This window comes from Amphiura filiformis, chromosome 4, assembly GCF_039555335.1.
Source record: "Amphiura filiformis chromosome 4, Afil_fr2py, whole genome shotgun sequence".
Taxonomy (NCBI): Eukaryota; Metazoa; Echinodermata; class Ophiuroidea; order Amphilepidida; family Amphiuridae; genus Amphiura; species Amphiura filiformis.
In genome coordinates, this window is record NC_092631.1 from 70141740 (window position 1) to 70168513 (window position 26774).

General features: G+C 37.7%; 1 protein-coding gene across 1 annotated transcript in view; it reads left to right on the top strand.

Annotated features, from left to right (window-relative positions):
* Nucleotides 1-13903, top strand: part of LOC140151323 (uncharacterized) — a 57894-nt gene extending 43991 nt beyond the window's left edge. Inside the window, exon 5 of the mRNA XM_072173625.1 lies at nt 12959-13903. Coding sequence (XP_072029726.1) covers nt 12959-13022 — 64 coding nt within the window. The 3' untranslated portion in view covers nt 13023-13903. The remainder of the gene's footprint in view (nt 1-12958) is intronic.
* The last annotated feature ends 12871 nt before the right edge of the window (nt 13904-26774 follow it).

Sequence of the window (26774 nt, forward strand, 5' to 3'; positions counted from 1 at the left end):
ACGAATACAGGTTTCAGCCCTATAATCCTCATTGCATCAATTGCGTTGCGTACCGGATACTTGCCGGATGAGCCGGATACTTGCGAATACAGCAGTAATACGTTTGCAAAGATCTTGGATTTTGACACAAATGAAAAAATCAAATGGTGTGAGGTCTGGTGATCTTGCAGGCCACTCCACAGCATGACCCGTCCCAACAACTCTGTTTGCTATCCGTGGACAGAGTGAAAAACGGGTACTTGTCTTTAAAAGGGCATATCTTCAAAAGTTGAGAGCCGGCCGATTGAAATAATAGTTTTGGATAAAGCTAACAAATAAAGGTTTCTTTACATACCAAAATATATTTGATCACCTTTTCAAAAATAGACGAAAAAGAGGGCGCAATGTGGGGCCTCTTTTTTTGGGACACCATGTATAAGTGATACATGTAGTAAGCGAGTATCAACTGGAAACTAACATTTAGATTTTATCTACTTTTTGTTTTGAGAAGATGATAAAAGGCGGGTTTGTAAAGATATCATTAATATCCACCGCCGGAATATTAACCCAAATAATTTGTTTGACAAAACATGGTGAGAAGCGAGAAGATTAAGGTCTAAAAACCCGCGTCTAAAAAGCATTTTTTACATGATAATGGTTTTCATTGTGAGTTAAGGTTTTCTGTTTCTCAACCCTAGATATATGTTGCACTTTTGCCACAAAAATGTCCTTAGTCTGCTCAATAGTTAAGATCTTTATATCATAATATTATCATTCTATATATTTGTCAAGCGAGAGCGAGATTTAAGATTATTTTCACCATTAAAAGCACACAAAACATTGGTGTGTACGTCAGCCGATGTTGATCAACATTTAATTTACTTTCAATTAGAATGTTGGTTTAGCAAACCGTTTGCTTATCATGTTATAACTTCATTTTTATTCCATTATTGGCAATATATCGTGTGACCATCCAATAAGACAAAAAACACATTTCAACAAAATCTTTTCAGTGTTATCGAGTAGAAACCTTTCAATGCATATATATATAATCCAATTGAATGATAATTTGTTTTTAAAAAGGGTGCACAGAGTAAACCGATCAAGAAGTGGAGGCATCAAGTACCCAGAATGACGGGTATTCAGTTATAGCTGAAACAAAAACCTTATAAACATGGACGAGAGTGCGGAAATGGACACGCTTAGCAACTGGAAGCCAGTGCAGACGGTGAGGCAAAAGAGAAGTATGAGTATATTTGGGTTCTCTGAAGATGATTCTGGCGAACTTGTTCTGGAGAAGCTGCAGGCAGGTGAGGTTTTTTCTCAGAGATGCCATTAAGCAAGGAGGAGCAGTATTCAATCTTGGATAGAACGAGAGTACTAACCACATCAAAACGCGTCAAAACTGAGGAACCGCCCAATCCTTCAGATATTGCCAATCTGCCATCAATTCAACGTTTTGGACAAAATGCGGGATTGAAGGTGATAATCATCTATACATAATCGGCATAGAGGTGATATTGGAGGCCGTGACTACGAATAATATTCCCGATGGCATGAGTATAATGTGAACAATATCGGGTAATGACCGATACCTGGGGGACACCATAAGACAGATGTACCTGATCAGAATAGCTGTTAAATGCAGCAGTCAAGTCAAGTAACACCACAAAGACAACCCTGTTGTCATCGATGGCTCTGAGAATAGTATTATGAACCAACAGAAATACCATTCCGCTACTGTAAGCAGCCCGATACGCTGACTGCAAAGGTTCAACCAGCTTATTGCACTCAACATACTCGGTGACCTGAGCAGAGACAAGCTTTTGAATCAGTTTGCCAGGCCGGTAGTTATAGACAATTGACTGCTTCATAAAATCAATGTCACAAAATATGAGAAAATTATCAAAAACATGAATAGGGTGAATGTCATATGATTTGACAGCATGATCATCCTCTTTAACCATAACCAAATTCAAAGTGTGTTCCTTAACATGAGTGGGACCATCAACAAGTTGCTTGAAACTAGGATAGCAAGCATAGACTTGGTGTCAGATTCATTGGGCATGTCCATTATGGATATTGGAATCACCCAATACCAGGAAGGAGGTCAACTGCATTGAAAAACATCTGAAAATCATGAACAAATTAAGGCATTCGCTTTGATGATGATGATCTATGCACAACAACGAAGTAAAGGTTATGGTTCTTCATATAGAAGAATGCATGTTCAAAAGAGTCACTACCGGTATAGGTAGTTTCTCCTCGCATAGTTGGAGACTCATTTAGCTCTTGAAAACACAGGCTGAGTTGCGGGGTACACCCAAAGTAGAATAACCGGGGGGACACATTTGCCCAGTGATGACACGATCATCAGAACGGAGCAAGGTTTCCGTGAGTAAGAAGAAGTTCCGGTCCCCATAATCCCCAAGATTATATCCGTTACTAGCTGTGTCCACTTTATTGCCGACAGACTGGGCATTACATAGACCTAACTTCATGTTGCTATGGTTACTTTGTTTCTGCTGAACAGTTTGCTCATTGGAATGAGAAATCATTACAGGTAATGCAGATTTACGACTCCCTGTTTTACACCTGTTTTCCCCTTAAGCGTGTAGGAGTAGTCAATGGTCGTTCTACTCCAAAAAAATCAAATTCATTGAAGATGTGAATGGGGGCGGAATGTAAAACATGCGCTTTCAATATCGCTTAAAGGAAATCTGTACCATAAACTAATCAATGGCTATTAAATATAGTTATATACCCCTAAATTAAACATACCAGACGGTCTATATGAATTTCGGAATATTCCTAACAAAGAAAAAGCACTTTTAATCCTTCGTTTCTGCGATTCATGGAAGCCGCCATGATAGCTGCTTGCGAATCCTTTCTGCCACAAGCTGTAGTGTAACCTTTCACACAGACCCTCGGCTACCTTCGGCGAGCGTGTGTTGCTTTATGGCATTCGCGACCCCCACAGCGAATTTTGTTTTTAGTCCTGTTTTTATACTTTTCGTTCTCAAAAGACATTGTTGATCATAAATATTACATAATATACATTTTTTTATGTTCTTCTGTAGTTTTATGGGTAAAAAGTGTCGCGTTTTCTTTTGAACGAATGTTGAATCTGAACTTTGGTAGTATTCGCTTCGTGTCACCAAAGTTCACGAGGGACGAGGCTTGTGGCACGGATTTCGCTGGTTTCAAAATCGGGGTACCGTTACAGCGTAATAAAAAATACATCGGGTATCAATATGGCAGCCACCATGGATTGCAAACTGACGGCTGATCGTCGTAAGGAATTAAGAATTTCTCCTTTATTTGGACGTATATAAGCGTGGGACTTTTACTGTTTGTCGTTTTTATTATTACTGCAACTATATAGCCATTGATTAGTTTATGGTACAGATTTCCTTTAATGTATTGTGATTTTTGAGATCCACAAGCCTCGGCACACTTTACAGGTTGTCGTTGACCACTACGACCCATATCATTCCACAAACCATTAAACAACACATACCCTAGACATTCCACATTTGACCTTCGCTCGCATCCAGGACGATCAGCTCCCCTAGTTTCGTTTGGGTTACAACGAGACAGTTAGCAGTAAGTTCCTCGGCCAGGGGAATTTCAAGCTAACTCAATTTTTACACGAGAACGTATTAACCACCGTCAGGGTTCGAACCCGCAACCTCTCGCACCATAGTCGAACGCCTTATCAATTGAGCTAACGTGACTGCTCAATCGATATGTGTCGGTTTATGATATGTGTCGTTTTACGAAGATGTTTCGTTTCGACACTCTTTACATCATAACTCAAGAGCCACAAGATATACAAAAGTGTAATTTTGATATTTGAATTTTTCGTCAAGCCCGTTTGAAAAAACAACCACAAGAATTTTCGCCAGAGGTCATTATCATTCATGCATGATACCACTATTAGACCAAATCACAACAGCTAACTACTGTAATTAGCCTTAAATCATTTTGACTCCTCTCCTTCGTCTAACCATCACACAAAAAAATTAAAATTTGTTTTTGCAAAAATTACTTTTTTTTTTTTTTTTGGGGGGGGCGTTTTGAACGAATTTTGTTTTTCCACACCGTCGACTTGCGTATGCATTGCTCATTTGAAAAGAAGCATTTCATTTAAAAGAATTTATAAATGAAGACCTAACATACATTATTAGTGATATAGCTTTGTACTTCTATCGAGTTGTAGCTAGGTAAAGACAATTTAATTATGCATTTATATTTTTAATGAAAACCTACCCGCCTAAATAACTATTTTCTATTCTGATTACCATTTTTGTAAACATGATACTCTTTAAAGGCCCATTCAGTGATTTGCTCATCGGGACGATCATAAAGATCATCAAAATTCAGATTTTGGTACCTTTGTCATTGTAGTCTGCTAGTGGTTCAGCCGAAAGCCGTGTATTTTAGACAAAATGAGGCATTTGCATGAATTTGTAATTTATATACTGACAGACATGAATACAAAACCCACCCAAGTCCATGGAAAGTGTTTGAGAAAAAAAAATATGTATCATTTTAATTCCTTCCGTTAGATTTAGCTGGTAAATCCTGGTAAAAATGAGTGGGTTAAACTATATTAGGTATGACGATTAGCATTTCGGAGACTTCGTGAGGAGTCATTTTGTATCCTGGACTTGGGTGTTTTTTTTAATCATATTGTAAGTGTATTCTTTATCCTTTTCTCAGTCATTTTATTTATTGTTCTGCGCCCATTCATCTTCATTTCTGCGATTTGTACCACTTATTTCGTCATCACTGTTGTTATCACCCCAATTTAGCAGGTCAGTCATCTTGCCCTGTTTCCAAGAGCACTATAATATGTGTGCAAAAACAACCCAATAGACGCACGTAGAGGTTTGATTTGTGTTGTTCTTTTATACAAAATGATATGCCTATGTAAAAGCAACAATTTCCCATACTCAACTCAATTTGGCCAAAGTATGGACTTGGGAAGGTTTTGTATTCAGGTATTCAATATTCAATTAGCTACATGTATTTGAATGGGGGCTTCAACTTCATCAATACTCCTGTTATCTTCTTGTTTTTGTTTTTTTCATTTCAAAAATACCAAATGACAATTTCAATGACTTTATACTTCACTTTTAAGAAATTTATAAACAATTTTATTTTTTTTAAACTTGCGCTGGGATCACTGAATGGGCCTTTAACATGACATCAGCTAAATAAAAACAAATGACAATTAAATTATATGGGTTTAAAAATATTTCAAAATAACTGCAACCGTTTCTTTTCTGATTTATTTCTGATTCAGTATTTAAACTTCAATGAACCAGCTGTGTATTTGCAAAAATTTAAAAAAAATCCGAGTTGTGGAAGATATAGGTAAATAAATACCTGTTAAACTATCTTGGAATGTGTAGGATTTCATTTTTCATTTATACATAGGATTAAAGGCACTTGATTCCTTGATAGATCAAGACTCAATTATTGATTTCATTCTGGGGTACAGGACACAGATCCCCAGATCGAATTTGAAGGCGCATTCCCACACCTTGCAAAGTTCATCTACTCGTATCTGACCGGCGAGATATTGATTCTGGGATCTTGGAATGTACAAAACCGTCTTGATGACTCAACTAAATGACCTGAGCGTCAGATTGGATTGGTTGTACTTGAGCTTGAGTGCTACTGTCTTCAGGGAACACACTTCTCTGATCAGAGCCAGATTTATGAGAAATGTTACCCCTTCTGGTGGTCTAGAAGAAATAAAAATGTTTGCATTGAGGCCGGTGTTAGCTTTGCTATTGGTTTCATTTCCTCATGCCATCTCCGACTATATTGACAGACTAATTAAGATGAGACTGCGTTTGTACCATAACCGATACATTCACCTTATTTGTTGCTATGCTACTACACTATCACACACAGATGAATCGAAACTATTTTTCATGAAGCCCTTGGAGCTAGTGAGGAAGACCTCACATGAGGACAAACTGATGGTTTTGATGGATCGCAATGCCAGAGTGGGCAGTGGGCAGAGCTTGGCCATGTATCCTTGGGAATCATCCACACTTCTCTCATTCTGTGCTGAGAATCAGAAGAAGGCGGTTACAAATACCTTATTTCAGATGCCTGACAAATGGTATTATTCATGTCAGCATCCTCGATCAAAACATTTCCATCTGTTTGAACTATGTTCTCACATTGCATAAAGATATCTGTGATGTCACTTCCACTAGAGTTGTGAGGGGGTGCAGATTGCTCTTTCATAAAGATCATTCATGTAGAAACATTAAAGAACGTGTTACTGCTGTGCTTAGTTTTGAGGTGATATGCCTACTAAAAGGCGAGCCAATGTGAATTCTGAGCCAGTCGCTTTATCCACCTCGGACAACACCATTTGGAAACTACTTTGGAAACTACTGGAGCATTATGGTTGTTGGGGGTAACACAACAGAGTTATTTCTGGTTTGTCATGGTGTTAACAGGGGCATGTGTTGGCACCTACCCTATTTGGTCTCTACTTGACAGCTTTTTTGGAAACTGCATCTAAAAACAAATAATGGTGTTCAGCATGGAGTTTACCTCCGCTCACGGACATCTGGTAAATTGTTCAACCTGGCTCTTGTCTCCATGGCCTCCGTGTCAAGTCCCCAAGTTTGTGTACAAGCTTCTAATTACGTGCTGATGAATCGGCACTGGTGGTTCTAACCATTGAAGATATGTGGGATATGTTGGATTGGACCGTTTTGGTGACTGCGTCAGTAGCAGTTAGTCATGGAATTAACATCAGTAAAACAGAGGTAATTTACCAAGCTGCTCCTAGTACTCCGCAAGATCCTGGTCTCTACATACATGGAGAACCTGTCAAATCTGTCACCAATTTCAGCTACCTAGGGAGTGTGATATCCATGCACAATTCCATTGATTTGGAGATCACAAGACGCATTCAAAGTGCCACCGGTGCTTTTGAATCTCTCGAGTCAAGAGTATGGTCCCAGCGTAGGATATCAATTACCAAAATGTAAGCTGACATACCGTGTGTTTGTCCTACCCTGTCTCATGTATTCAACCGAGACTTTAAACACTTTATTGGAGGCATTTCAAAAAGTTAAACTTCATCCATGTATCGTAGGTAGGCCTATATCATGGGGGGGGGGGCGAATTTCTAAATAGGAAGTCAGTGAAGAACCATCTACGTTGGGCCGATAATGTGGTGAGTAAGGCTGATTACAGGTTACAGAAAGCTCAGAGAAGGAGACAAAACGTGGGCAGAAACTTCGGTGTAGAGACATTCTGAAGCGTCATCTGAAGACAGCTGACTTTGATGTTAAGACATGGGGTCAGGTAGGGGGAAGGAAGGAGGGGGAAGATCAACGATGCTGGAAAATAGTGGAGCGGAAGCAGAAGAAGAAGTACCTTGAAGGGTGGAGGAAGTGGTGTTTTTTCGACCACTGTGCCTTCATCGAACACGATGTACAGCCGATGATGATATACAAAATGTAGTTTTGCTTTTAAAAAGGGAAACCTATGTTTTAAATTAATAACTACTTATGAAACATTTGCAGTTCAGAAACACAATATGGCTTGATTAACATGATTAAAGCTTGCAAACTAAACGTAATTCCCGCCCCAGCTTCCAGATGTAACACCAGTAGCGAACTGACCGGAGGGGAGGGAAGCAAGTTTCCCTCGGCTAGTACATCATTGCAGACGACAGTCACAACCAAATTTCTAAATCAAGTAGTTGAGGGTAAAAGTAGTTAGTAAACGCAGACGCGATCAAGAAAATTATGAATTTTGAAGTGTTACTGTGCTGTTTTCAGAAACCTAAAAGTAGTTGTATTTTATAAACCATATTGGCATAATGTTATTCGATACTAATGCATTTTATTCGACAGGCTATTATTTTTTGACAGCGTCACATGTGTGAGTAAAGTGGAAAGGTCTGTTTCTTCCAAATGCAACACTGGATACTCTTGAAATAACCAAACATAGTTATGTGACAAATTAGGCGGATCTTACATATGTTTTAGTTTGATGAAGAGTTATGAAGCAGTCTTGTACAGAAATAAACTGGTGGGTGGGTAACAATACTTTTGATATAGCCTGGATACCAAGCAGCTGCAGAAAATCTACAACTCTGAATGAATGTGGCCTTCAAACTGCGTTTGTCTATTACATTTCTGTATTCTTTAGCTTTTTAAGAAGGGGCTGTTTTAAAAGAATCTATTTATGAATGTGACATTCATCACACTGTATATGTATTACAGGTTATAACTCAGTCAAGATGAAGATGAATCTAGGCGTCTTAGTTGCTGGTATTTTTATCATATTTTGCAATTCTGCAAACTCCGAATCGGTTGACTGTATCGCTCTCTGTAATGAATGTGTTGAGGTTTCGGGCACATTACGCCATATGGGCTGCACTAAGCATTGCGAGGAACTCAAGCAGAATAATGGCAAAATATCGTGTTCACAATTAACAGGTAAATGTTTCTATTTTCCAAATCAGATATCCTTGCTAAATGCAAAAGCAAAAATAGTAAAACCATTGTCCATGCCGATTCAGTATGTTCATCAGTGGGTGTTTGGCCGCAGTTTAGACTTATTAACCATAGAACTACGAAGGGCGTTGTACCAGCCACCCTAAGATTTTTTATCCGTCACAACAAACGTGCGTGTCTACGCCTTGACGAACTAAGAAATCGTAGATCTATCCTTTGCGCTCATTTTAGTGATAACATTTTTACCTCAGCACCTTACCCGGAGGTAGGACCGACCATCAAAGATTACCTTAGAGGCGAAGGAGTGGCAAGGCCCAATATTGATTTTCATTTCGCTCTTGTAATATTATTCAAAAAGGAACTGACTTTTGTACCTGTTAGTTAGGTTGAAATAGTCATTGTCTTTTATATTTAGGAAAAGATTCGATGAAAAATTTCCAGAATTTCCATAATGATATAGCTTTACCTGCCACAACATGGATGAGGAAATAGTTTTACCTATCCTGTCCGCTTAAAATGGTCAATGGTGCTCTTGAATTGAATTTCTATCTTTTGTTTGTATTACACAATAACAAATGCATTCATCAGATACTGTAATTCGCTAAAAACAATGGGACAGATTCAAGAAACTACATTTTGTGACCATATTTGCAGCATACCTTCAACCCAAATTTCATTGATATAATTGAATGCCATTTTCCACAGTTGTGAAGTATCTTGTAACCAGTGTTGTTACAGACCTCTATGTCCGAGACCGAGACCAAGACCTGCCCATCCGAAACCGAGACCAACCCTTCCGAGACCAAGACCACCCCATCCGAGACCGAGACCTCTAGGTTCCAAGACCGAGACTGAGACCGGGACCGAGACTGAGACCGAGACCGAGACTGAGACCGATACCATATAATTTTACCATATTTGGGCCCAAAACACAGTGTTTTTATGCTAAAAAAGAAAAACTCAGTATTGCTTTATCTTTTCTTCTTTTATAATTTTTGGAGGACGTGCTCCTTGCAAAAGTTTAGTGGAAATGTGAACTGAAATTGGAATTCGAACATGATCACTTATGATTCATTTATAACTCCATATATACATGTCAGTATCATAAAAATTATTTATGTATCTTTATTCTTAACAATGTCTTCAACATTTATTGAAATTTAGGGTAAGAAATAAGTAATGAACAACAACAGAAAATCATATCTTTTTTCTTCAGGTCTCGACAGGTCTCGACCGAGACTTTTGAGGTCTGAGACTGATACCGAGACCTGCCAAACCAGGTCTCGAGATGGTCTCGAGACTGTGACAGGGTCTCAAAGACCAGACCGAGACCTGGTCTGGAGACCTACAATACTGCTTGTAACATGATGATATCATCTTTGGATCACAATTTAAGCATTTGTGAAGTATCTCGTTGAAATAGTAATCTCATCGTTCGCCGATATTTTATTTATACAAGTTGGCATCACCTTGAACAATTTGAATGAACCATTGACTTTTCTTTTCAGCACCGAACAAAGGCAGTCGCTCCCTTGAAGAGGAGATTAATGCAATTAACGCGAGAATATCAGAATTGATCGAAAAAAGTGATTATTCTGCCATTTTTGAAGAGTTCTTCGCTGACGATTGTACAATTGTGTCTAATGGACTAGCACCTGGATTTGGTAAAGAAGGTAAACATTTAAAATACGTGATAGGCCAACCTCAGTTTTGAAATAATCAAATAGATTATCCGCCATTTTGGTTTGTCGTTCATGGAGGGTAAATAGTGTTTTTTCCGGCAGTTTTCGACAAGAGCCCGAAATCGATCGATAATGTGCATAAAGCTGGAGTGTTACAAAGGTTTTAGCACTTGCGCGCATTTTGGCTTAACGCGCTACACGCAGAAGGCAATAAACAACGCATTCTGAATCGAAGTTTACCGAGTACAGACCAAAAGTATTCAGAAGAATACACTTTGGTTCTATCGCATTGGAAATAATGAATAGGCCTAATAGTCCATTTTATGCCTTCCTCGCTGTAGTAAAATAAAACCAAATTTTGTGATTTTCTCAAAAATCCAAATGAACTTGGGTGCATCTGATGTATTCTCAGGCCCCCAAAAAAAAACACTGTGAAAAGGTGGCTATGAGAGCCCTTAACAATACTATTTTTATACCTTAAGATATCAATATATTTGTCCAAATTGATTAAAATACACACAAAAGTCAAATGTTGTCCCATATATTTAAAACGAACAAAAATTCCTGAAATTTGAGAAAACAGTAACTATTTTAGTGTTTTTAAAACATGTATGAAATTTTTTAAGTTGTTATGGTGAACGAAAAAAAAGTGGGATGGAAAATCTAGTTTGCTCATGCTCATTTTGTCAGAAATTTGCTGTGCTACTTGGATTCACTTACATTGTCTCCTTTCTGAAAGCGTGTACTTTTATGTACTTTATATCATCATTAATTTTAAAGATACTGTACCAAAAATGTCTAAAATTTCCCACTTAAAGTGACCCTGCCTGTCCCCTTAAATTTTAACATTCTGCGTGCTTATGGCATCAATTATGGTGTTTGTTGTTGCTTTTCAGTTGTGATGCAGCTATGGATCGATTGGTTCGAAAGCAATCCCAGTATTAATCGGGTATTATTCACTACTACTGCATTCGGTGAGAATAACGGATGGGTTTGGGTAGATGGTATCTCCAAACCCTACCATGACGATGCCCTCATTGGCACACTTCGGTAAGCTTGAGGATAATGCCAATTTAAGTAATTAATTAAAGATACTATAATCTGAGACTATTTGACATTGGGAGTGACCGCAGGGTTAAAACAGCGTGCCAAACTTGCTCTGTTGTCATTAGGGACGCACCATTTGATACTCAGGGGGGAGTAGGAAGTTTTTCACAAAAAAACTTCCCCCACTACAGGAGCAAAAAAAAACTTTCCCCACTCAACACTAAAAAAAAAAAAAAAAAACCTTTCCCCACCTAACTGTGTATAAATGCATGAAATTAAAAAAAAAAACTTGCCGCCTTCGGCAAAAAAAATAACTTCGCCGCCTTTGTCGGCAAAAAAAATTTCTTCCCCGACCCCAACTTCCTACCCCCCTGAGTATCTAATGGTGCGTCCCTTAAACAGAATTTGAACGAATCCAATTATGTTGTAAGTTGGGACATGTGCAAACATTACTGTGATGTGCCCCATGCGTAATTTAATTTGAGTGTTTAACTTTGATTACAATTAGGCAATTTCATGAGAGATATGAGAGATGGGAATCCCCTTTCAAGTAATCATGCAAGAGTTTGTGTACAAAGACATAAATGGGGGAGTCCAGTTTTCACGAGGCAGATTTTATGAAGAGAATTACTGTAGACTCTCTAATGTGTTGGTATAGTCAATGTGCTTCAAAGTGTGGGACATATGAACCAGTCATTTGTACAGCCAATGTGCTATTAATTATACAGCAATAGCGAAGTAGATTTTGGGTACACGAAAGTGGCTCTCCTCCCCCAAGCGATTAATATACTTCTGTCGTTGGAGTCTGATTTATAAAACAACACATCTGTATTTAAAGTGGATCGGTGCAAGAAAGAGACTGTTTCCTGGAAAAAGTGATTGGTGAAAACAACACTATTTTGGAAATTGCCATCTGTGCGAGGATTTTATGTGAGAAGCAGATATAAAATTCTAGTATACAGTGGACGTCGTTGAACAGTGATCTTCGCAGGACAACAGAACTTTGTAATCACCAACAAGAAGAAGACTGTCGGATAAGTTAGTGTCATTATTTTTGAGCATTCGTGTGTATGTGCAGGATCATTGTTAAATCATATTGACTAGGATTTACCTCAGTTTAATTCACCGCAAAGTGGTAAAGGGAAATGGACCACATGAGGTTCAAATTGCAAGCCAAAAGGTGGGACTGCATTAAAAACCCAAAGAAACCAGGACATACGATGACCCAGTGTTATTTCGTAAACGACAGTAGTCAGTCAAATCAAGAAACAAGAATTCCCACAAAAGGGAAGTGACACAGTCAAAGTGTGTGAAGAATTTGAACATTTTGTATTTAGGGAGTAGTATCACTTGGTGATAATGGTAGTCCAAAACCCATAAAGATTGTGCGAAATACGTGTTGTGCACGGTCTATGATTCGGGAAGGAACAATGCCCTTTAATGAGGATAGTTCAGCGGGTAATGTATTGATCCAGGGTATTGGATGTAATGAAAATACTCAGTGTACCTCTCCACAAAGTTAACTTGAAATGTGACTTGGTTTCTTAACCATATAGGAGCTAGACCTGAACTGTCAGTGAAAGGAGTTTCTGTGATGTTATATATAAAATGATTTGACAAGGGGGAATAATAACAAAAGGACTGCTCAGTAGCGATCTGCCTGAAAAGGGAATGAAGATACCCAGCCTGAAATATAGTACCTCCCACTCCTCGTGTCAATATTGTGTTTTTGTCTTTTTGCAGATACATGCATGTTTACAAGCGAATCAATGGCACTCTGCTCCGTTTCATCGAGGTTTTCTTCTAATGAAAATTAGCAAGCTCGTCCTCTGTCTTATTGGATAGACCAGTCGTAATCTGAATTTTGGTTGTTGGCTGCTGTATACATTTAGCTACATCTGTGAGACTGCGTTAACCCAAAGTTTGCGTTTGGACCATTATCATGTTCTTTCAATGAACATAGTTGATAACTTCTATGTGGTGTAGGAAGACAAAATGAACAAAAATATAATGATAGTAAGCGAGTATCAACTGGAAACTAACATTTAGATTTCGTCTACTTTTTGTTGATAATGAGAAGATGATAAAACGCGGGTTTGTAAAAATACCATTGATCATAACCACCTGGCATCGGTAATGAGGAAAAAATGGTTTGATTAATTTCTGAAAAGCAATTTTTTAAATGATAATAATTAATTATGTTTGAAGATTGCATTGTTACACTTTTCCCGCAAAAAAAACTGTCCTTAATCTAGTCCATCGTTAAAATAGTTCTATTATAATATTATCATTCTATTTTTCGAGCGATAGCGAGATTTGCATTTCATTATTAAATTGGGCTCATGTTGTTATTTGGAGTTTGTTGGGATGAAAATCCATTAATTGTTTTGTTTTGGCTATGGATGAGGCCGACTATTTGACTGGCTGGATATAAAATCATATGGTAATAATTTGTTTATGGAAGAATTTTGTTTTAATTACCAAAATCTGATAATTTGGATAATTTCAGCATAGATTTACAACTAACACGTTCTAATTGATTACATTTTGAGAAAGCCAAGAATAATTTGCATTATGTTGAAAGTGACATTGCTTAATAATAATAATTTGAGAGAAATAAATGCCTTGAACATGCAAGTGACCAATCTCATTTAATAACAAGAGTTTCCGTGATTCATTCCGTGTTTCATAAAAGGGACATATATCAAATGTCAATCGCAATTTATTCGAACTGAACGTTAGGAAAAACAGGATGAATTACGCCCGGGGGGGCACTTCCATGACAGATATGCATCATGTGCCTCGGGATAGACCCCCTTTTTCAAACCGGCTTGTACCCAATGACCCCCTTTTTTGTGTTATGGCCCTACCTATTACCCAATGACCCCCTTTAAAAAAATTCATGTACTCAATGACCCCTTTTTTTCTATTTCCTGCTATACCCCCTTTTAATTCCCAAATTTAGGTGGTATTTGTGTTCTCCTCCAGAAATAATGAGATTTTTCACATTTCCAAGGTGGCCAAGTTGTTTTTACGCAGTTTGGACCTTATTTATGTGTACTTAATGATACTCTTTTGGCAATCCTGTACTCAATGACTCCCATTTTACTTTTTGTTACCCCAATGACCATCCTTTTTTCAAAGTTTCATACCGAATGACCCCCTTTTTATTCAGGCTGTGTACTGAATGACCCCATATTTTTGTAATTGTGCATTTGACCTGAATGCCCCCTACTTTTAACATGGCCGAGGCACATCCCTGCCATTTCAGATAGGGAGTGCCCCCCCTCCGGGGAATTACGTCTAGGTGTGTGTAAGTTATTTCGCTTACCACTGCGACATTTCTCTCAAATTTGGAACTTGACAATACGAAACACTGAATAAATTGTAAAACATTATTGTCCTGGTATATGAAGCGACCCATACACAAGTGCTGATCAAGAAACTGGAGTAGCCTGCCGGAAGATATTAAATCTGTTTCACTGAAATACAAGATTAAAAAAGTCAAAGCTCACCTTTTAAATCAAATGAATGTCTAGTTTGTTGTTTTTGCTCCAATGCTTTGTTTTTGGTTTTCTGGTGTTTTTTACCAGTCTTAACTTTTAATTATCTTTTTTTCTGTAATATAAGGACCCCTTTGGAAATAAGTTTTTAAGCTTAAAGGGCTATCCTTGGCATGGTGCTATGGATTCTGTATGTAAACAAATTGTATGTTTATAATAAGTATTTTACGTGTAAGTGCAATATAATGTTTGTAATGTGTATCCATGTTAACATGCTGAATCAAATCAAATCAAATCAAATCAAATCAAACATCAATCATATTTAATCTACAGTAGCCTACAGTATCTAAATTATATTTTGTCATATTTTCTATTCATAAAGTATAATTGCTACGGGTTTTTTTATATCTCCTACGGTTGTTTTTATGATCCTTTAATAACTTATAGTTATGAATATTATCAATCATCCAGGTAGATCAAGTAGTTGACTAAATTATAATTCTATTCAACTGGACTTACTATTTATGATGGCTACGGTATCACGTCATATCCATGACGCATCATCAGGCCGAGTGATCTTGAATTGGCTCTGTATTCTTGACCTGTGACGTCACGATGGTAGAAGTGACGTCACACGAGAGTCGTCGAGGGATCTTCCTGATGGTCGGTTCGTAACTCTTGGACACGTTGTGACAACCACTCAAGAGGGATCCTACTTCTGGTTACAAGAAGAAAGTTAGTGATTCCCTCAAAGCTTTGGAAGAATCGGAGGCCATCGATCGTGCGTTGTATTACAAACTCAGCCCATCTGAGTCAGTGCCCTCTTTTCTACGGCCTACCAAAAATTCATAAACAAAATGTGCCTTTGAGACCAATTGTCAGTTGTATTTCATCAGTGACTTATAATCTTGCAAAGCATTTGGCTGGTATTATTGGTGGGCCCTTAGTTGGCAAATCTTGTCACCATGTTGTCAACTCTACCGATCTTGTGGACAAATTGAAGGACATTAAGGTTGAATCAGACGAAACTATCACCTCATACCACGTTTCGGCCTTGTTCACTAGTGTCCCACCGGAGGGCGCGGTAAACGCAGTCAAGGAAGCTTTACACGCTGATAATACCTTAGGTCAACGAACCAACTTGAACGTGGACCAAATTTGTTCACTTTTGGAATTATGCCTCAATTCAACTTATTTCGTGTTTGAAGGGAAATTTTACAAACAAAATCATGGATGTGCGATGGGATCCCCCGTTTCCCCAATTGTCGCGAACCTTTACATGGAACGCTTTGAACAGACTGCACTAGACTCTTACAGTGGTATTTCACTGTCGCATTGGTTGCGATATGTCGATGACACTCTCGTTAAGATCAATAAGAGCGAACTAGATCCGTTTTTTGACCACATTAACTCTGTTGACAGCAATATCAAGTTCACCCAAGAAGGTGCGGACAATAACCAGTTACCCTTTTTGGATTGTTTGGTCAAAATTCAGTCAGACGGCACTCTCACAACATCAGTATACAGAAAAGCCACACATACGGACCAATACTTACAGTTTGATTCCCATCATCCACTTATCCACAAACTCGGTGTGATCAAAACGCTCTGTCACCGCGCGGAGACCATCCCGTCAACGGACGAAGCTAAAGCTGGTGAACGCGAACATCTGAAGTCGGCCTTAGGTACCTGTGGGTACAAGGACTGGACGTTCCAAAAAGCTTTGAAACCGCAAAAGGACAAAACATCGTCCAAACAATCTTCTACCACCGCTTCGAGCACCCGCAAGTTCGGTATTACTATCCCTTATGTCTCAGATGTTTCTGAGAAGTTAAAGAGGATCTTCGGACAGCACCAGATCCCGGTCTCATTAAAACCCTGTAACACTCTGAGACAAAAGTGAGTCCATCCGAAGGATAAGATCCCGCAACGCAAACAAAGCAACATTGTTTATGCGATAAACTGCCAGGATTCGGACTGTGAGAACTACTACATAGGGGAGACAAAACAACCTCTCCACAAGCGCATGTATCAACATCGTCGCCCTAGTTCAACAGGGCTCAACGACTCCGCGGTATACACGCACCTCAAAGCAGCCAAACACAACTTTGAGGACAAGGACGTTATTGTGCTTGATAAAGAACATATGTGGTATGAAAGAGGGGTGAAAGAAGCTATATACGACGTATGTTCGCAGGGAGGAGCCAACCTTGAATCGCGGAGGGGGACTACGCCACAACTTGTCCAAGAGTTACGAACCGACCATCAGGAAGATCCCTCGACGACTCTCGTGTGACGTCACTTCTACCATCGTGACGTCACAGGTCAAGAATACAGAGCCAATTCAAGATCACTCGGCCTGATGATGCGTCATGAATATGATGTGATACCGTAGCCATCATAAATAGTAAGTCCAGTTGAATAGAATTAATAGTCAACTAAACTTATAGTTACTTCTAATACTTATGCGCATTATGTCTCCTAAATAAAACTTGAAGTTCCAAAGTGTCTTGACAGAATTGGATAAGGCGCACACGAAGTAAGATTTATTTGTGCGTATGCAATGTATTATTGAAAAAGAACCATAATCATGGTAATTAATATTAGAGTCGAGCATCTCTATACTGCAGACAAATATTGGTGGTGAAATTAGGGATCCTTGGCGCGCACCTCAATCAGAGGACGAATGGTTTAGGCATCGTTAGACGACGGATAACATGTCGTATGAACGGTGGTGTCTGTAAGTGAAACAAAATAACAATCGACAACAAAACAAGTCAGGACAAGACAACATTGCCGTTAAAATAATACATTTTTAATAGTGCCGGTAATAACGAATAAAAAAAACATGTGCCGTCGATGTTGTGTTTTTTCCGTCCCATCGAACCCGATTTTGAAAACCACACATGTATTTACTGTGCAAATAAATGATTATCGACTCTGATTTGCAGCAGTTTCTTCTCATTATGAAAATGGTCTTAACCTTGAATGATGATGAAATATTCCAATTTATGCCTTATTTAGATTTTATTAATTATGCAACTTTTTTACACTGAATTATTACAATTATAATAAAAATTATAATAAAACTTAAATTGACCGCAGCTTTTCAGTTAATCATTTTCTTTGTATGTATACACATGTATTTATATATAAGAAAATTAAGCGTATCTTACATCTAAGTCTTCTAGGTGTTCTCTTTTGAGGCAGGATTTCGGTGGTGTAAAAACGTCGTCAGGATCCTTAATAGTCTGTTGGAAGTCAAAGTATTCAAGTGCAGATCCAGAGTGGTCACCTGTATGGAAATGGTTGTTAGACAAAAGGACTAATAGTATTATGTATAAAGCAAATATTTGGAGAGTGAGTTGGTCCCAGCGGTTGTTCACTCGCCCTGCACCACTGGGTCCTTGGTGCAAGCCTCGGACGTACCCAAGGACCATATTTGCATTTGGTTTATCCCGATTCATGCTCGCTCTCGCATGTTTATTCCGGGATCGCCGGTTTCCTCTTGCTTTCAAATTCTGTGAATAGTTGTTTGGTTATCAAAAAACTTCTTCACCTAATGCGGATAGTCGATAGTTGATAGAATCTGATTCTGATGATACATCAGTGCCAGCGAAATTAGAGCGCTTTAAATCCTCTAGAAAAATGCGGTCACATCGATCCCATATCGGAGATCAGATCGGTACCGGGCGTGAGATATAAGGCATAATGTTATGATTGCCGGAGACTCCCTTTAATAAATAAACGTAAAAAGGTATTCACGAGTTTGGAAACCAATCAAATAGATTCAAGAACATCGTAAGGGTTTTAAAACTAATTATGGCTATGAGTGGGCTGTCGTGTAGACAGTTCCATCAACATATTATTGTATTATGTAAAGTTACCATTTGCTTCGTGTTGTACCAAGAATGACGTAACCGGAGAGCACAACTCGGTTGTCATGGTGACATCCTGTTTCACACTTGGTGCCGTTATATACCATCGGTTAACCTGAAACTTTTCTCCAAGTTTAGGACTACCGAGATATGTCGAATTTACTAAAATGGAAACGTAGAAAATAATGGTATTAATGATTACAAATTGCTGACATTCAAGTAAATGTAAACATATTAGAGAGATTGCGATGTTACATACGTGGTGCGTGGACCGTGCGTGAATATTGCTAGTCTCGGTTCCAAGCTGGATTGTGCTCATTCGTCACGAAGGAGAACCAGGCGGATGGAACAAAGACTAACATCTGATCTGGTCAATAGAGGGCGACGCGATTGAAAATTAAACGGTCACCGGTTCCTATGCCTACTTCAATACAGCATGCTTTTGATTTTGACTATAAACATGATAAACCAAGGTTAACGCGCTGCTTAAAATAAATTGTATTTCAGTGCTTCCCAAATATTATGGTTGCCAAAACACATATATTTTGCCAGATTAAGGACCACTATCCATATATCATGACTTAACTTTCAAAATGAGACTTTTTCATGGTGAGAATTAGGCGCGTTGCTTGAACCTCGACATTCTGTAAAAATCAGCATATTTCAACGTGACCCGTGCGTTTTTACGTTGGTGTCCAAAATGTGAAATCGCAATGTCATTTTTATACGGAAAGTATCACACACATTGATTAAAATTTTCACCCATCACTGTAGGTTTATAATAATGATTTCTTACACACAAAAAGGATCATAATGATAGTTAGACTTTCCTTTGTATGTTCATTATCCTTGACTGTCTTTAACATATTTTGAAATGGACAAATTTTGTGCATTTTTAACGATGTATCCACGTTCATTTCGCACGTGTAAAATCTTCAAAACTGCTTAAATACATGAAATACGACCACTTGACATCACTGTTTATCAACAAAGATTTAAAATGCACGTGCTCTGAGCAAACTACGATACATACGCACACTACAGGGCAAAGAACCATGGAACTTGCCATAATTAGCGCGCATACTGCCGGGCAAGGACATCACATGCCAAGTGGTCTACAGAAAACGTTTAAATGTCGGGTTATATAATTCATTAATGTGACCGTACACCACGAATGAGCCGTAAATGTCCTCAATTGTATTCTGAGTTACAGTGTAAAATGGGCATGAAGGTCGTATTCATAGGTACCTCAATTTGGTGCTACGCGTACCTCATTTAATGAGATACACGTAGCACCAAATTGAAATACCTATGAATATGACCTTCATGCCCATTTTACACTGTAACAATTGAGGACATTTACGGCTCATTCGTGGTGTACGGTCACATATGATATAAAATTATTATCAGATAAAGGGTATAAAACATTTTTAAAACATTCAAATTTCTTGTTTGAAAACCTGATGCAACACATTTTAAAGGCGCATTTCGTGCTCCACAGCCTCATCCCCCCACTTTTCTCAAAAAAAGTTGAGATTTTTATATCACTGGAAACATCTGGTTACATAATGTTTATGTACAAAATATTTCTTGCAGATTAATTCGTTTAGCAAAGATATCGTGAAATTTGAATTTCGTTCTGGTGCACCAGAACGAAATTACAACGTATTGTCTATGGAGCAGTGTAATACACATAATCATGCATAACTCGCAAACGCAATATCGGAATCAACTGAAATTTTGGGAATATGCTTTTTTCGTGGATATGTACTGAAAAATATCATAAAAAGAGGATGCTAGGATCACGAAATACTCCTTTAAGATAATCAAACTATTTTTTTTAATGTTAGCCAAAAATTTTTACAATAACTTAAATATTTTGACAACATTTTTAATGTGTTGTTGTGTTGTAGTATTTTTTTTTATAAAGCGTTTGAAGAATGTTTTCATGACCTTTATAAAACCCGACATGATGTAAATTTTATTAAAACGTTTTACCAAAATCAAAACGCATTTAAGCTGTACCATGTTTAATAACACGTTTATAAAAGTTTGACTTTCATACCTACCTGCTGGTATACAACCATTTCCTGGTCCCGGCCCTTCTAGTGGTATTACGGAACACTTATTGTGGTCGACAATAACATATTCGGTTACCTATTTCAAAAAATGAAATTATTCAATTTGAAGTGGCGGTAGTCAAGGGTGGGTCACAGCTCCCACATGGGACATCTTGTCCCACTGGTTGACCCTTCCCCTAATGGATGCTGGCCGCCGTGATATTTTACGTTTTTGGTCTTTTTGCCCATTTACGTCAATACTGCTTCCCCTTGAAAGTCGCCTCGTGTCCTCCTGAAAGAAAAACACTGGCAACACAACCGGGGTGCCCTGTAGTGAAAGTGGGATATTATAGGAGTTGTAAAGTTTGAGAGAGCGAGGACAGATGGAGGGGAGAGGGAAGGGAGAAGAAGGAGAGAATAATGGAGAAGGGTAAATATTAGACGGGAATGACAGATGGATTGAAGGGGAAGAAAGAATGGATATTTAATTATGTTTTGCGTTGTAAAATGGAAATATGAAATTGACAAAGCCAACGTCAACTTTAATGATTGGGCCTATTTAATTGAAACGTAATTATGGTTAGTTTAAAGATAATATGATAAGGAGATTAGCACTGGGTCCTGACATAACCCTGTTAAGATGGTCATCGCCCAACGAGTTCATTCATGTTTATTTAAATTATGCGCCTATCGTAGAGTATTTTGTGTTTGAGTGTGACCAATAACCCACTCGACAGAACAATAAAAATTCCTTTAAAAAGGAACAGGGCGAACAAATGAGGAAGTGTCAAGATAAAGGTGTAGTTATTTTATTGTTTGAACTGTTTCTATAATTCGCATCGATCATAATGAGTATATTTTTACGTACCTCAAATGACAAGGACTACGGTACTTAGCCTATGATCTTGCAATGAGACTGTACTCAGTGTATGGACAGTGTAGCCTATTTGTCTAATCATTTTGGCTATTTAATTCTGACCATTGTGATTAAAACAGGCTTTCAGATTGGTGAGCTATTGTGTACCAAGTGATAAGACCGGACACGTATAATAAAAATACACTGGATAATTCATGACAGCCTATTTACTGGCAAAAGGTGGGCCAAATAAATCTTAGTTGATTCTTGAACACAATTTAAGCAGGAACCTTGAGGCAGAATTTGAAAAGGCCTACATATTATCCTGTAACGTTTACTTAGCCTAACAGTCAATGAACGTTCATTGTTAGCATAAAAAGTAGCTTTGGGTATCCTATGTTTATGAAATAAAGTGTTTACAAACGAATAACATCTGTTATACATACATACATCTACTTGCCAATACACTGAAAGTCTAATAGAAATGAAGGATAATGAACAATTACAGAATATTTATTGTTGATTAATGTAGCTATGGGTATACAATGTTTACAAAATAAGAGCGTTAATGTTTTGTACATGAAGTTAACCTCTTTGCTACATAGCTAGTTGTTAATACATCGAAAATGTGACTCGAGATTTACAATTTGATGACATTCAAAATAATTTAGTATTGAAGAATTTCAACAAATCACAGAACTTTCATTTGTTGACATACTAGCAATATTGTTAACAATGTTGAAAATCATGTTCATAAGCGTAACATCCTCTATAGGCCTACATCTATTTATTAATGTTCATAAACGTATAACAATTTGCCCGGCCGTATGACATTTTCCAATATACTCGGTTAATTTTGTGGGGTTCATTATCGAACCCCAACGGTTTTAGCTTGTATTTATATTATTTATTAACATAGGCCTATTTGTTTGTGATATTTCAAGCGTTTTAAAATTTCAAAATAATCCCATTCAATTACACGGTTGACTGTGGAAATTTACTGAATTTAGAGAATGCACTGCGACCACCACCTGAAATCTATCAAAATAATATTATTAACTAATCCCATAACTGTTCAAATAACAGCCCTCACTTAACAGACATTTTAGTCTCAATTGACAGGATCTATAAGTGCTAAAGTAAATATATTTTCTCTTTATCGCCTGCCTAAGTTTCCCCATTTAAGGGATGGAGTATGAACGTTTGAACAGTATTTATTGTGAGACATTAGAGCACATCAGACATGTTGAATTGCATTCTGAATGAAAATTTTGACCTTTCGTATTAAAGATATGGATCTTTTTCCCAAAACACAAAAAAAATAGGTCATTTTGGGAAAAGGTCAAAATTTTCAATTGACCGGCTTTTCTTCCCAGCTACATACTCTTTAAGAATATGTCATTAGATTTATAAAATTTACTTCGAGGACTGTTATATTATCAAAAATATGAAAAATATCAAATTTTAATAATTTGTCATAAAATTTGTATTACATCGTGATTTTCAAAAAATGAAAATTATTTGATATCAGAAAGACATTCTTCGTATTAGGAATGCAATTCCAGATCCCTTAAGTACCGTACTCTCTTTAATTTAGTCAAGGTTGTGTTTGTATAAATGAATTCAGTTATATAAACACAGCCTCGTGAAATGGACATGTTGACATAAATTAATTGATGTGTGCCCAGGATGTGTGCTTAAAGTATCATTAACAAGTAGTTTGCCAGTATCAATAAAACTATAATGAGGCTATTAATGTAGCCCAACTGTACGTACAATCTGGCAATACCGTTAAATCTTGAAGAAATGAAAAATGTCTGTTGCAATTTTCTGATTTGCATAAAAGTAATTCTAGTTCATCCAAGTTGTAAAACAATTATTTCTTTTAATACAAACACATGCCTTGGTAAGACAACTTTATAGCACTGTTTGAATATCAACATGAAGTAGTAATGACAAATTTAAATGTACACTATCGCCTCTGTAGTTTCCTGATTACATAGACAGCACGATTATTTTATTTTTATTCTGCAACGCTGTGAGGAAATAAGTATGCCAAAACCCATCGCAATAAGGACGAAAAATGCTTTGCATTTTTCGCCCAAAAAGGGGAAATTTTGCTTTAGTCGCTTACACGTGACTTTGTTTTGCTCGCCAATTGATATGATACTCATGCAAATACACAATAAACTGGTCGCGTTGAAGTAAATCAGAGCAAGAAAAGCATTCGATATTAGATGTTGAACTCGAACTAAATTTGCAAACTTCATTTCGCAAGCGCTCTATTGCGAGATTGTGCAGGAACTATGCAATACACATCACCATCCCGGAATGGCCGGATCACCACTTTTTGTCTTATTACTCCAGTCACGTGTTTCTGTGTCCACCTGACTAGGATTCTAAAACGCATGAATGAGCAACTATAATAGCTTATATTGTTAAGGCGCGCAGCAGTGTACAATCATCAAGGTCAACGAGGTTTACACAGGGTTAAGTGTTTCAAGGGCAAAGGTCAGACTAGCTATTCTTCTTTCTCACTCCTTTTCTCACCCCTGTTTTCGTACACTGGCTGATTAAATCAATATGAGACTTAGGGGTGGTGAATTGTAGAGGGGCAAGAGATTTTTGGCACAGATATTTTGGGCACCGTTTCTATATTACGCCCTAAAAAGGTGTAGGAAAACGTCAGGAACACGTACAAATATGCAAAATTTCCTGCTCGCTACGCTCGCATTATATGATAAGAAAATTTAAGGTTTTAAATTCAGGTTCCCCAAAATCTTGCATGTTTAAAGGGGGGCAAAGATTGTTTGGCACATCAAAAGGGGGGCAAATGTTTTTTGGCAGGTCAAAATGGGAGGGGACACAGATTTTTGCCCCCTAAAGGTGGGGGGGGGGCAAGATTTGGCAGACCATTTTGAGAATTCACCGCCCCGGGGTACACATAATTATTGAACCACCCCTTAGCAATACATTTAGAGAATTTGATATCAGAAACCGAAAACATTTACCTGTCATGATATACAAAAGGTGATAATAAATAAATCCAAATAAATAAGACAATTTATGACAATAATTTATTATACTTACCTTCCCATAGTCCAGTATAATGTAGATATGCTGCTTTTCATGTTTACCCAACAGTGACTCTATAGTGATGTTGTAAGCATATCTATTGTTGATATTGTCATAATAATATAGCCCCTCCTGGCTCTCCACATCGTCAGGTCCATGAACAGCGGATACTGAAAAGATTCATCAGATGATATTTATCAGATAGGATGTAACAGGTGCAGGTCTATATTCTATATACGGCAAATGTTTTTGTTCCGAGAGGTTGTTTTTGCTCCGATTGGGTTTTTTTCCTCTGCAACGAGCTTTCACTTTCGGAATACTAACCGTTCGGAACAAAATCGCCCTGTTCTCGATGGCAATATATAACAGAACGGTAAACTGCATATCCGTTTTTACAAGCTTTTCAATGGGAAATTAACTTTGCTGCTTGGATGATGTCACAAGAGGTTAGCATTTATTCCGTATTGAAAAGCGTGTACTGACGGATATGCAGTCGACCGGCCTCATAATGATATGTTCATACTAGGCCTATTTTATATATTTGGTCGATAGAAATTCATATGTGCGTATACCAAATAATAACAATGACACTAATAATAACAATTATAATAATTGTATCTTGTTTTCACTCACATTATTTTTTTGTATATGTTGTGGGAAAAAATGCACCTGATTTTGGCGCTTTTGCGTATTAATCGAATACATACCTAGTCCAACAGTGAACACTTTTGGAACGCAACATGGTTTCGGTGGATCATTGCTGAACTTTCTGCTGCCGTGTGCTAGACTAGAAGTAACAATAAATGTACATACAAACAGATGCCATAAAGAAAACATGCTTATCATGTTGCAAGTATGCGCAGTGTGTGTCCCTATGCTAAACGAATGCTGAAAATTATATCTTGACCATTTATTTATTTACTATATTTGATTATTTGTCGTGTTAAGGTGACAATAACCGATCATCCATCCACGTCGCAACGTATATCACAGCTCACAGTTCATTGCATTGTTATCAAAAACAACAAAACTTGTACTTGTAAGCTTAAACGCTACGGTAATGTAACTTATTTGTCACATAAATGTCCATATTATTTTTATTTAGATTCAGGTTACAAATTACTGCCGAATGCTCCCCGGGGGTCACTCCCATTGTGGCCTGTACACCATCCGCGATAATCAACTTTTGAAAAGCACCCTAAACAAGGATTTAACCCTTGGCTAAAACAATACCCTAAACAGGGATTTTATTCCTTGCATCTAATTAATTTCATACCCTAAATTTCATTTCCGCGTATTAGCAATTGCAATTTTGCTACCCTTTTTTCCAATATTTCACGTTTTTGACACCCTAAACGCGTTACGCGCGTATCGTGCTTATCCACGAAAAACTACCCTTTTACGCGTTTTCATTATCGCGGATGGTGTACAGGCCACAATGGGTGACCCCCGGGAATGCTCACAAATTACTGGTTTAGATAACAATTAAAGTGAAAAATTGAGAAGGACCTTTGGGCGCCACCTTAAAGTAAAGAGCAAAGTTTATTACCTTGTTACTTTGGACTATTTTGATCCAAAAACCAAACTACAGTGATTTATAGTGCGCTAGCCCAGACATAAACCCACAAGCCTCGGTACACTTTACAAAAAAATTGCTGACCACTGTGGCCCAAGGCATACTACATAAACCCTTAAGCAACTTTGTGTCACGGTATACCTCTTAACGAGCTTGAAAGTGGCAAGATCATGCATTTTTGAAGATATCATTAGGAATTCTCCAGCTCCATTAAATGTGAATTGTTTCCCATCGAGAGATTGTTATGTGAGGATATCCGGCATCCCTTTCGTCACTTGTTGATCTGGTATCACCAGAACCATTTGAACTCGCATTAAAATATATATAATTCATGCTGCAAATCGAGTGTTTTCCAAAGTTTTCAAAGAATTGTGAATAATGCTTGTTTGATGTATTATTCATCTTTGATTTTTGATTTGTTTTGAAAATTAATCTTGTTCATGTGATTTGCAGTGTGTGTCAAAATCTCAATTGAGATTTTGAAAAACAAGCAGCAAATGGGTCACAGCTAGGGATATTAATTTGTGTTATAGAATGATTAGTGAAAGGAGATAAGGAGAAAAGAAAGAACAATAACTGTTGAGACTTAATTAAACTGTTTATTAAAATAC